Source organism: Sinohyriopsis cumingii, chromosome 11, assembly GCF_028554795.1.
Source record: "Sinohyriopsis cumingii isolate HCF-2022 chromosome 11, ASM2855479v2, whole genome shotgun sequence".
Taxonomy (NCBI): Eukaryota; Metazoa; Mollusca; class Bivalvia; order Unionida; family Unionidae; genus Sinohyriopsis; species Sinohyriopsis cumingii.
In genome coordinates this window covers 34,574,836-34,589,235 of record NC_142971.1, presented here as the reverse complement: position 1 = coordinate 34,589,235, position 14,400 = coordinate 34,574,836, and the positions used below count along the sequence as shown (strand labels likewise).

Genomic DNA, 14,400 nt, shown 5'->3' with positions numbered 1-14,400 from the left:
GGAAAGTATTTTGAGATGTTTCTGGAAGATAAAGTATTTTAACAAATGGTTACTGGAAGTAAAGTATTTTAACACATAGTTACTGGAAGATAAAGTATTTTTAGATGTATATACAGGAAGATGAAGTATTTTAAGATGTTACTGGAAGATCAAGTATTTTAACAAGTAGTTACTGGAAGATAAAGTATTTTAAGAAGTAGTTACTGGAAGAAAAAGTATTTTAACACAGTTAACTGGAAGATAAAGTATTTTAACACATAGTTACTTGAAGATAAAGTATTTTAACACACAGTTAACTGGAAGATAAAGTATTTCAACACATGGTTAACTGGAAGATACAGTATTTTAACACATAGTTACTGGAAGATAAAGCATTTTTAACACATACTGAAAGATAACATACTTTAACACACAGTTAACTAGAATATAAAGTATTTCAACACACAGTTAACTGGAATATAAAGTATTTTAACACATAGTTACTGGAAGATAAAGTATTTTAACACACAGTTACTGGAAGATAGAGTATTTTAACACACAGTTACTGGAAGATAGAGTATTTTAACACACAGTTACTGGAAGATAGAGTATTTTAACACACAGTTACTGGAAGATAGAGTATTTTAACACATAGTTACTGGAAGATAGAGTATTTTAACACACAGTTACTGGAAGATAGAGTATTTTAACACACAGTTACTGGAAGATAAAGTATTTTAACACATAGTTACTGGAAGATAGAGTATTTTAACACACAGTTACTGGAAGATAGAGTATTTTAACACACAGTTACTGGAAGATAGAGTATTTTAACACACAGTTACTGGAAGATAGAGTATTTTAACACACAGTTACTGGAAGATAGAGTATTTTAACACACAGTTACTGGAAGATAGAGTATTTTAACACATAGTTACTGGAAGATAGAGTATTTTAACACACAGTTACTGGAAGATAAAGTATTTTAACACATAGTTACTGGAAGATAAAGTATTTTAACACAGTTACTGGAAGATAAAGTATTTTAACACATAGTTACTGGAAGATAGAGTATTTTAACACACAGTTACTGGAAGATAAAGTATTTTAACACATAGTTACTGGAAGATAGAGTATTTTAACACATAGTTACTGGAAGATAGAGTATTTTAACACACAGTTACTGGAAGATAAAGTATTTTAACACATAGTTACTGGAAGATAAACACTTTAGAGCATCAGTGGCTGACACAAGCCTAAAAATGTTGAACAAAAGCCAATAGCTAGGAAAAATGCCATACAGAGTTACTAAAGTTCCCCAGATTAATGTTGTTGACCAATTCTGACACCAAGCACAGTCTGTCATACTATAAGATAATAAAGAGAGAAAATTAGTAACTTCAAAACACTCCGTTCCACACCCAACTCTCGATTTGTGGCTATTTCCATTAATGAAGGTTCTCAGCTATAATCAGTGCCACATTATACTCTTGATGTATATTTCTATTCATCAGTCCACAATTTTATTTTCTATGATGTTCCAAACTGAAGTTACATGCCCCACAGCATAAGAATTGTGTACATTTTTGCATGGTATGATGAAATTATATTCACCAACAAGCTGCCAATACTTATTAGATATATGACTCTATCAAATATTCCTTTATCAGTTTAATTACAGAGATAGATAAGAAAAACTTCTATTTACTGTTCCATTGAATTAACTCAGTGAATTCTATTCCATGCAGGAATTGCATACGTGTTTGCAAAATTCCACTGGTAATTTCATGAATACAAAATTTGCTGCATTTTGAGCGAAGAGTTCATTGGGGCACATACATTAGTGAGAAAAGATGATTGGTTCAAATTTTACTACTGTTTTTATTAACTTTATTTTTAAAAATTAAAATGTTATGTAGTGGAATCATTTTTATTTGATATAGTAGCTTTTGGAATGGAGGGTTTCTGTGTTATGAACCTTGCCTCTATTTAACTTGTGTCAGCCTCCTGTGCTTTAGAGTAGACAAATAACCATTAGTTTCATGTATATACAACCACTGTGAATACCACTAAACTGTTTTTACTTTGACTTGCCACAGATTTCCACCAACCCTTACCTCCCATACCAACACAGGATTTTAATGCAGGGGTATCCAATCATAAAGGTGCTTCTTTGTCTGGCAACAAGCCAGGTGTAAAAATGCAGAATAAGCGACTTGAGTATCTTAGTAAGTGTGGAAGTTTGGTCAGAATTTGTGTGCTTATAGTGTTGTCTCTGTACATTGCATTTCTGACTGGACTGCATGCTTTCCTGTCACTTTAATTTGTTGTGACTCTCAAAAGTTAGTAAATAATTGAATATTGTTATAATTAATTTTGACACAAACTTTTTTGCTTGAGTGTTGGCACAGCAAGCAGTGCATATCTTCTTAACACAGTAACACACACACATGTACAAAAGTACCCAGTAGAATTAATTTATAACTGTATGTAATAATTTTTGGTTGCAAAACTGTTATTAAATTCTCATCCTGCATACCCACCTATCTTTTGTATTTTAACTTGAGAAGAAAAGATTTGGAAAATTATCATACAGCATTGTTTGAGGAAAGAGTTGCGATAATTGCAAACTATTGCAGAACTATTTCATTTAATATAAATTTTAAGCATAACTGCAATACTCAACAAGAAGCAATAAAATCAGAAATAAAAATTTTACACAATTAATTAGATTAAACTGAAAATTTGTGATGCAAAAAATTAATTAGGACAAAGTTCAATTACCTGGTACCAATCAGTAAAAAGCTAACTTTTCAGACAATTTCTTTGCTTCTTTTTTTTATTTGGGGCTTATCAAGAGTCGTCATTCTTTGATCAGGCCTGTGAATGGCATGAGATTGGTACATAAGTATTGCTTCTCCAGCAATAGCAACATTAACAGTGTTAAGATTCTGCAGGTAAGGTTTTGAATGTTACATTTCTACAGCATCAGTGGCTGAAACTTTGGTGTGTACCACAACTATTTGCCTTAAGTTCATACCCTGATATTCCCACATTTCATTGTCCTGCCTGACAAAGCAGAATGCCACATAATCACAATGCCATTCACAGGTGAGACACCAAAGTTTTTGGGATACTTTTTAATGTAAGATACTAAACACTGTACTACCACCAATTTTAATATCTCGTTTTTAGCAATTTTAACATTTCATTTTCTCTCTTATTTGTTATGCCTGCTTTGTGTGTCCATGCAGTAATTTGAATGCTTACAATCTATTGTTACTAAACTATGCAGAGGACTTGGTATTGGAGAAAGGAAGAAGCCTATTGATAGCAGGGTCCAAAGTCAAAGGTCATTATCACTAACTGAAAGATAATAGTCTTCTCACAACAACAGGGTTCGCACAGTACCTTAAAAAGTACTTGAATTTCAATTCATCCTTGAAAAGTACTTGAAAATCATTTTCACCTTGAAAGGTCTTTCAAAAGTACTTGAAAATAAGCTTTGGTCCTTGAAAAATATAACATTAGTTGACAAAACGAGTGTATAAAAGTTTCTTTTCATACCATTATGTCATGTAATCAAAATAAAATGTTTTGCTATTTGGTTGGTTTCCAACACGTGACCAATCAGATACTTATAATTGTGCGCAGACCTGATTATAGAAAGGAATGAAAAGTGCACGAATCTTTTCCAGCGATCATTCTTCTGTCAGTTTATTTTGTGTGGCAGTCATACATCTTTGTACTTTAAATCATGGTGAATCAGCTGTTCAAAATCTTTAAACAAGATAATGAAAAATATTCACAAAAATGGTCACAACTTGTGCAGATAAAAAAAAATTATACATGGCAATTTCGTGGCTTATGATTTTAAGATGCCGCATGAATGCATCATATCATGCATCAAACTTATTCCCGAAATTGATTTTGTCCAATGTGTGCAACTTCAGGTACACATAAATCATGCAAAATGCTATTTATACAGTCAGTTGATGTGTTTTTGTGAAGTTTTTGTGAAGTATGTCGGAGAGAGAAGGTGGACTTCAGTAGCTTTGTAAACTTTGATCACTTGTGAATATTCAGAAGGCTACGTTAACACCCATCCACCAAGGGATAAACACATGTACATGGCATTGAGAATACAGAAGATATATCAGGGTATTTTTCTGCAAGAGCTTACTCATTTCACTTGGAGCAAAATGCCTGGGAAGTGTGTGTTCAACCCCGATTAGTGTCAAAAATAAGAATACAAGACCTGGTAATTAATTTCCCATATACTTGAAAGTGAAATATTAGTTGATTATACCTCCATAAGGAAACAGTCTACAAATTTGATTTTACCAAATTACAGGGCTATCAGCTCTAAATCTCAATCAAAATTTCTATCCTGTTAATTTTTGTTTGTAAGCATTGTGCATTTATTCTTGTCATCTAATTTATTAGGTATTATCACTCACATAGCAGTGTCTTAGACTTACGCAGTAGGCCAGACCATTTTTGCATGAAACTGAAAACTTTCCCATGAATTCTGAGTAAGCAACTGCAGCTGATTTCAATTTTTGTTAATTAGTGGCCCATAATTTATTTTTACTGGCCCATCATTATTAGTGCTCAGCTTGCAGTGTAGTTAGAGTTCAGAATTTAAAGAACTGTTGAACCTAGTGTACCTTGAAATAAAGATCTGAATTTATTTGTTTTTCTTAGAAATAAAATGTTGTTATTCTCCTAAAAATTCTCTATTATAAAGTCTCAAATCTATTGCACAAATATTAGGAATCCCCTTGTCAGGAAATTACAACATTCTACTAATCTCTTCAATGGCCATTGATAAATATACCTAAAGTACACTGGGTATCGGGGTCCTTGAAATATTGGAAAAAGTAATTGAAAAGTCCTTGAATTTTGTCCACCAAAGGTGTGTTAACCCTGAACAACTGCATCATAACTCTTTTTGCATGTTTTTCACTTGGATTTTAGTAGAAGCCTATTGGTTTTGGATTAAAAAAGTCAAAGATCAAGGTCAAATATCAAGGTCACAGTCATGAAAAAGAGTAGTTTCTATACTGCATCAAGTCTAGGACTTCATTTTTTGAATGGTTTACACATTAATTGGAGTAGAAGCATGTTGATTTTGTGTTGTAAAGTTGGATGTAAAGGTAACTGGTTACCAAACAAAATGGTTTATGCACAAATCAATTCAGTTCTTAACCATTCACCCTCACCAGGGTTTGTGAATGACATAAAAATTGATTTTGGGGGTCTGAAGGTCAGAGGTCATGGTGAAGATGAATCTGAATAAAAATAATGGTTTCTGATCAGTAAGTTCAGTTCAAGATGATCTACCTTGACTATAGGTCCAAATCACTGAGACCCAGTCATCAGTAACCTCCAGAGTCAGCCATACCCTAGTAGTGCTTACATAGAGGACTATCAGACATCAGGGTGGCATGTAATGTGCCACTCATGGTACTCTTCTTGATACAATATTGTATTTACCTGTGTTTCTCTTTTTGATCTGTCCATTGGATTTTGCCTGTATTATGTTTATGCTGTATTTTTCCATCTTTTGAATACATGTTGTTTTCCTTTAAGTTTGTATTTTCAGAATCTATTTCACCTACTACAGAAGCTGCAGTTGATTGTCACAAGTTTCGTGTTACATGTTTATATAAAGATCATTGTGATGGAATATATTTGTTGGCATCATATGGTAGCATGCATACATGTACACTTATAAAAAAAGCGTATGTCAGGCAGATTTACTGGAAAATTTCTCATTATTTTCTCTAATCATTCTACTTGGTGCATTGGGGCCTCGAGTGGCCGAGTGGTCTAAAGTGCTCTCTTTTATGGATCATTGCCATCTCACCTCTGTCTGCGTGAGTTCAAGTCTTGGATTCAGCCTATGTTGGTATGTGAGAAAGCTTGCCAGTAGCTTCTCGTGGGTTGTTGGTTCTTTCCTGGGTTTTCCTGGGTTCTTCATCCACCATTAATACTGGCTGCCATGTATAGCCTATCGTGTGCTGAAAAATGGCATTAAACCCTACAACAACAACTCTGTGCATTACTAAAATAATTCATATGTAAATTGGTCACATAACTGCTCTCATATGAATGTTCTGTCATAAATTTAATATGGAGGAGCTTGCTGGTATTTCCACATATCGTCTGCATCAGTGGTAAAACGTTTGATTCTGCAACACATCAACATTTTATCAATAATGATTATGTTTTTCACTGATATGTTTGATCAGATGTCTGTAAGGTTTGGTGAGTTTTTTGTATGGTCTTTTCTGTCTGTGTCATGCTTCATGAATTCATCCATCAACAGTTGTGTGTTACCACAGTGAAAGTGACATATCTGATCCAATTCTGATCAAACTTGGAATAAAGGCTTACATTATTAAGATCTCTGATGTAGACTCGTTTGTGAAAATAAATAATTAACAAGACCAGCACATATTAATGAGGTCATAATGCATCAGGCTTGGCTTGTTTCCCTTCTGGAAGCCATAATTTCGAATGATTTTCAGTAATTACCACTCCAATGGCCTAGTAGTTAGAGCATCTGCCTCAGATGTTGGAGGTTGCAGGTTCAAACCCTGGCCAAATTATACCATAGACTTATAAAAATGGAACTAGCAGCTGGTCACTCAGCATTAAGAGGTTAGTGTTAGGACTGGTTGGCCTGGTGTCAGGATAATGTAACTGGGTGGGACATCATGCTACATGTCTGCAGCATGTTGCCCCAATACTAGACATCACTATAAACTGTGACAATGCCGATATCATAGCGATATGACTGAAACATTGTTAAAGCTACATTAAAAATCCACATCACACACACATACAAGTTCAATAATTAATGGATGCAATCGTGTTAATGAAGTGATGTTCATGATCATTGTGAAGGATGCATTCAGCTGTTATTAGTGTTATCTTTGTGTAAGTTGCAAGATGATCTTGCTGACATCAGATACAAAATATGAATGGTTTGCTTTTGCTTTCTCTTTATTTTGGATTACTGATCTTGCATGTATACTAGCTCCATGTGGCATGCAAAATTGGCGTAAGTCGTACAGTTTCTTGGAACTGGATTAGCTACACAGCAACTTGCTTTTGTTGAATTGCCAATATGCTTCAAAAGCTTAGTCTTTTGGTAAGTGTCTCACTCACATTCATGCTGTAAATATTGGTAACTACACTGTACAGGCAAAAATAAAGTGGTTCATTCATGTACTGGGAGTGCACCAATTAGTTTTTATGTGCCACTTTAGTGCACTGGATTGGAGGGGGCAGTATCTTTTTTATTGCACCTAAACAGGGAAATTTGACTAAATCTGCACTTCATTTGTGTTCTGTTTTCTGTTGTAGTGTTAGGACTGGTTGGCCTGGTGTCAGGATAATGTGACTGTGTGGGACATCATGCTACATGTCTGCAGCATGTTGCCCCAGTACTAGACATCACTATAAACTGTCACAATGCAGATATCATAGCAATATGACTGAAACATTGTTAAAGCTACATTAAAAATCCAGATCACACACACTCCAGTTCAGTAATTAATGGATGCATTCATGTTAATAAAGTGATGTTCATGATCATTGTGAAGGATTGTTTTGGAATCAGCTGTTATTAGTGTTATTATCTTTGTATAAGTTACAAGATGATCTTGCAGACATCAGATACAAAATATGAACAGTTTGCTTTTGCTTTCTCTTTATTTTGGATTACTGATCTTGCATATATACTAGCTCCACGTGGCATGCAAAAGTGGGTGAAAGTCGTACAGTTTCTTGGAACTGGACTAATTACTTAGCAACTTGCTTTTGTTGAATTGCCATGCTTCAAAAGCTTAGTCTTTTGGTAAGTGTCTCACTCACATTCATGCTGTAAAAATTGGTAACTGCACTGTTCAGACAAAAATAAAGTGGTTCATTCATGTATTGGGAGTGCACCACTTAGTTTTTATGTGCCACTTTAGTGCACTAGATTTGGGGGGGGGGGGGCAGTATCTTTTTTATTACACCTAAACAGGGAAATTTAACTAAATCTGCACTTCATTTGTGTTCCATTGCATTCATGTCTGCATTTCAGCAATCGTATTACCATTTTTTAGTTCTACTAGCCATAGGCCTGAAGAACTCGTGGGATAGAGATCCTGTCAACAACTGTCCATATTTTGTTATTGCTACTCCTTAAAAAAACTTGAAGGATTGGAATGGAACTTTGCACATGCATTCATCCCAGGGTCTAGTTGACAGTCAGGTTGAGTGAGTTCTGGCTTGCAAATTGTCATTGACTTTAATTTAGATAGAGTTTCATATTTGTTCAGTTAAACAGCATCATTTCGATTAAAGAAAATTTGGTAAATATTGGAGCTTTTAAATGGATTGGACCGTGATTTCAAATAGGGTTCTTGCTGTAAGACTTCTTGTGTTGTTTAGTTATGAAAATTTTATCACTATTCCTCGAAGCAGATTGTCATATGAACACGGGGATTTTTATGATGTTAAGGTGGGCCTAAATAAAAATGTCAGTCAGATATCCAATATATCTGCCATGGTGGCCATCTTAAAAATCTTGTTGCTGCTTCTTCAGAATGGATGATTGTATCGACATGAAGTTATTGCTAAATGACCATTTATTTTGCAGGTCTTGATGGAAAATATTACCATCGGACATCCCATTTGTTTCGATAACCCTAATCAGGCCTTCACTTACATAGCCAAGATGACCATCATCAAAATGTTTTCACTGCTGCTACTGAACAGGTGGTCCAGGAGACATGATGTTACATTGAAAGATTTTACTATAATAAATAGTTTGTCCGAAATAAAAACAGTGCTGATCAGTGGTGTCCATTTTAAAATCTTGTTATCCCCCTAGTGCCATATTGTATGGTGTTTTATTCAATGTTTCACTACATATAGTTGGCCATAAATAAAATTGATGCTAATGTAATCTCCCAAAATTGGTAAAGTCTAATTATCTAGCCTCAGTTTTCTCCATAGTGGATGGACACACTGACATTTTAAAGTAAAGAAAACAAAACTTCTTTCTGGCTATATATAGTTTTTTGTATATTAAAATAATCTAATGAATTTTGAGGAATTGGTCATAATTCATAGAGTTCTCCTCACTTAAAATCTCAAATGTTCAAAGCTTTTGCTTATTTTTGGTTAGAGAAAAAGAAGAAACACTGCCTATCATGACAGTCATCAATTATAGCTTGCTTAGTTGGATTGTTGTGTTTAGATCTAAAATCATGTGATGCTTGGGAGTACATGATAGACCAAAGTGTTCAGAATCAATCGTTCTCTCACTGTTAAGTAAATTTCTGGGAAAGATCTGCAGTGGATCATTGACAGGATTGATATTTTATTTTGTTCACGTTTCTTATTCCATGAATTTTGTATGTCAAATTGTGCATTTGTTTCTACTCTGCTACCAAACAATGTTCCTCGTCGGATATCTGGGTTTGCATGATGTTGTATTACTGCCACATTAAAACATATTTTTTGAAATAACTGAAGTCTGTATTTCTCACTGACAAAAATATGCTGCTGTAAGACTGTATATATATATATATATATATATATATATATTCATCTAGTTGTCTTTCTGTCTGTCTGGAAATCCTGCAACAGTCATCTCTCTGTCTCAATGAATTGTCCTAATCTGACATATTGTATTTTAATTTTGAAATTTAGCTGAAAATGAGATAACTAGTTCTTGGTTTATCTGTTTCTGTAATGTTTTAGACTCAGTACAACAACTCATTCAGTACCCAATCATTAATCCATAGTTTTCACCATCCATTCCCTTCTTGGTATTTGTACAGTTTAATTTTATATCCCCCCCTCCTCAAAATATAATGAACATCCTTGCTGAGCTGTAACACAGCTTTCAGTGACATCTCCCAGCCAAACTCTCACTTTCTCTCCATGTTGTAAATTTAACCTATGATTTATGCTTAACAATCCATGTAAATTCACAATTGTATCTAACAACAACTTTCTGACAACAGCCCCTGTATATGCACAACTGTATCAAACAAGCAATGTAAATGCACAACTCTGTCTAACAACAATTTCAATAAAATAACCCATATAAATACACAACTGTATCTAATAAAAACTCTTCATTAAAACAACCCATGTAAATACATATCAGTTTGTTGTGCTTATGAAATGAGCAACATTTTACTTCGAGAATAGATCATTACTATAAAAATAGTGGCTGCATTAGAAATTTCATGTGCACATCACCTTATTTTGCACACTATCTGTAATTCTTGTCTTGAGTTGTTCTTTCCCACCTTTTTTGTTATTTTCAGTGTTTTAATATTATATTTTTTTCTACAGTCATGGTTGATTTTTCTACAGCCATGGTTGATTTAAAAAAGTTAACATTAACCTTTAGTTATCAGTGGTAATTTTTATACAGTTAATTATACTTTCATTAGAGATCATTCACTCTGCATTCAGGATTTACAGTTATTTTTTATATAAAGATATTTATGACTTTGTTTCTGATATATATTTTTTTTATTTTACTGTCAAGAATTGTATTTAATTTCTAAATTTGGTGAGGATAAAGAAATTGAACAAAGTGCTTTTGTACATAAAAAGAAAACTTGCATGTCTTTTACTGCAAATTATCAGATCAAGGAATCTAAACACAGTGACTCCAGCAAGCTTACAAGTTGGCATGGTGGCGAGTTCTTTCTTAAGTCATTTCCATGCTCTCTCCAACTCCACTGTGATGCACAGAAAAAGGAAAATTGCATCAGCTATACTGCATACAAGTGACAGATGTTTTGGGAATATCTCAGAATTTAAAGATCATTGATTGGTACCAATCAGACTGATCAGTCATTAATTGTAATTGTTCAAAGACATTTTTCTTTACAAAGAGAATTAGTTTCTCATCATCTCCAATTGCAGAATGATTTTTAATTGTTCAAAGGCATTTTTCTTTACAAACAGAATTAGTTCCCCATCATCTCCAATTGCTGCATGATTGTTCAAAATCTGATGCAGTATCTTCATCTGTTCCTGATGCAAAATATGCCATGTATTATATGTATTAATGCTTCCCTCTGCTTGTCCTAAATAGATCAGAGTCAAGAATATGTAATAATCATGCAGTAATTGGTTCCATGCATCAGTTGGTGCAGATCTGTTCATCCTATCCTGGAAAGTCTAACATTCATGTTGGTGGTACTTGGAATAAACTAATATATGAAATGCTTTTATTTCAAGTCAAGACTATTATTTACACAATGGTAATTTTTACGAAAGCTTTGTACCTAAGTAACACATGAAAAAGAAACAAAAATCACATGTGTAGTGTTGCAGGTTCTATGAATTGTTGGTGTTATACCTGATTTTCTAATAACAATTGATTGACCAGTACTGGTCAGTGACAATCAGTACCAAAAACATGTCTTACATTGCCTATCTTTAAGTGATTATTACATTCAGTTTTGATGCACTGAAAATGTTCTGAAGAATAATCCTGTATTTATAAAACTTAATTATGGAAAATTATGGCAAATCATAATCAGCCACTTGATCGATTTTATGAACCACTGTTGAGTTATTCTAATTGATTGTCACACCACTACTATTAGTTTTTATTCACTTAATTTTTGAGTGTTTTAATATTTAATAAATGAGTGTTTGTCTTGAAAAGATTGTAATTATTTGATCTCTTTTAAATGACTCAGTACATTGCATGATGAAACATGTATCATTTTTAAAAACAATTGTCGAGAAAATATCAAGTTTTGTGACCAAGGACATCTTTAACATAAGTTCTCTCCCAGTAGTATACGTATAAAACATCTATTCTGTACTTCATTAGATACAACATACAAATCTTATTTGTTTCTTTTATTTATATTTTTTGCCTTGTTTATAGGTTACAACAAAGATATCAGGAAGAACACTGGTGTCACTTTGATACTCCAGCAGTTTAAAGGAATGCTGGTCAAAAAGATGATCCACACCTGGAGGAATCAGGTTGTCACCATTGTTCAACTTCTTCTGCCTATTATCTTCACCATCCTTGCCTTACTGATTGAGAAGACTATCCCTAGTGCTGGCGATGAACCAGCCCTTGTCATGGACCTGAGCAACTTTGGTGGATCATATATCCCTTATTGCAGCGACAGTGGTGCCAACGGAGCAACTTCAAATTACACTGGGAGAATAAGTGGACAAACACTAGAACCTTTTAGTAACACTTTATATGCCACAATGGATGATTTTCTTTTATACAGGGCCAAGAACAAAGGTATATCTACTTTCAACAGAAAGTACATAGTTGCAGGATCATTTAATTACAACAACACATCAAATCTCACAGCCAGTGCCCATTATAATGGGCAGCCATACCATGGTCCGGGTATCTCGCTAACATACATGATGAATGGTCTCATGGGATACTACAATTCCTCGTACACCATCAGCACAACGAATCATCCACTGCCCAAAAAGCTGACTGATAACACTCGACGGCTCTTCTTTTCAACCACTGGAACTGCATTCACAATTGCCATCAGCATTCTCTTTGGGATGGCTTTCATGGCTACAAGCTTCATCATTTTTTTGATCAAGGAGCGTTCCAATGGGGCAAAGCATCTGCAGGTTGTCAGTGGAGTTGGATCTTTAGCTTTCTGGTTCTCCAGTTTTCTGTGGGACATGATCAATTACATAATCCCAGTATTTGCTATTCTGATTGTCTTTGCTGCATTTCAGACAAAGGCTTACACCCAGGATGGACATCTTGGTTATGTATTTCTGATCTTCTTACTGTATGGATGGTCTATCCTGCCATTTGTCTACATGTTCAGTTTTCTCTTTAAAACTCCAGCATCAGGCATGGTGTCTGTCTCCATGATCAACATTCTAACAGGTATGTTAATATATAAGATAAGGGCTTGGGCATTTAGCCTATAAAAAAACAAAAAAAACAGCTGCCCTAGCCAAAACATTAAAACGAACACTTCGAGTTTTCCTTACTTGTTGTTATCTAGCATGTCGGGTTAAGGTATCAAAATGAGAGCAGTTCCACCATTACCTTGGTTCTAGCTTTCCTTCGGTAAAGTTATTTAATGCTAGGACCTTTGGACATAGATCTTGAATTTCCAATATGTTTTAAATGATTTTGAAACTACAAAGCCCAAACTTGTTTGTATGTTACAGAAATTAACAGTCTGGACATCTTATTTCCAGTTGACAAACATGTCAAAAATTCTTAGCCTGTTGCAATTAAGTAGATTTCCATGATATATGACAACTAAATTCTCTTTTTTTCCCTTTTAAAACATTTTTCTGTATATTACGGGTAAATTATCTGACCTTTAGAATATAAAACATTTCATAAACAAGTATATACACTTACTTTGAAACATAACATGGAGATGCATAACTACAATCAGACCATTTAAAATTGAACAAATTTTTTTTATAAAGTCTTCAGTTATGTGTCTCCAGGTTAGGCCTCAAAATTAAGTGTGTATACTTGTTTAAAAAATGTTTCCAACTGCAAACAACATAGACCTTGATCTGTTCTTGCATAATTTGCAGACAGATCATGGTCCATGTTTTTCTATTGATTGCTACTAACGAACTTGACAGACCCAGATCTGTCAGTACATTATTTGATGGGAGATCTGGATTTATGTAGTTTGAAGTTGGACCTGACTTATAATCGAGTATGCACAGTAGCGTATTGTTTTCCAGAACGTGTGCTTCCAACAATTATAATCATGACGTTAAAGACTTAATCTTTTGACGATACTGTTGATGTAGTACATTTCATTATACTTTAATTTACCACAAATACTCGAGCTTCTAATTAGCACACCTTGTCAATCAACCTTACTGATTGGCTGACGCAACATTTTTCTATCCACGAAGGCAAAGCTAATGAAAGAAACAATGTAATTTGACTAGTCTGCATGATTCCCAGTCAGACTGTAATAATTTAGCTTGACTAGCCAGTCAGATTGTAGCAGTGTAACTTGACTAGCCTGCATGATTTCCAGACAGACTAATAATCTGATGGCCTGCATAATTCCAAGTCAGATTGCAACACTGTAACTTGACTAACCAGTTTAATTCCCAGTCAGATTGTAACAATGTAACTTGAGTAGCCTGCATGATTCCCAATCAGACTAATAATTTAACTTGACTAGCCAGTCAGATTATAACAATGTAACTTGAGTAGCCTGCATGATTTTCAGTCAGATTATAACAATGTAACTTGAGTAGCCTGCATGATTCCAATCAGATTGTAGCAATGTAACTTGACTAGACTGCATGATTCCCAGTCAGACTAATAATTTGATTAGCCTGCATAATTCCAAATCAGATTGTAACACTGTAACTTGACTAACCAGCATG

The 14,400-nt window shown here is 34.2% G+C and overlaps 1 protein-coding gene across 1 annotated transcript in view; it reads left to right on the top strand.

The window, feature by feature from the left end:
- Positions 1 to 14,400, top strand: part of LOC149787903 (phospholipid-transporting ATPase ABCA3-like) — a 162,951-nt gene that overhangs the window by 118,264 nt on the left and 30,287 nt on the right. Inside the window, exons 14-15 of the mRNA XM_089974151.1 lie at positions 2,079 to 2,207; positions 11,912 to 12,907. Coding sequence (XP_089830277.1) covers positions 2,079 to 2,207; positions 11,912 to 12,907 — 1,125 coding nt within the window. The remainder of the gene's footprint in view (positions 1 to 2,078; positions 2,208 to 11,911; positions 12,908 to 14,400) is intronic.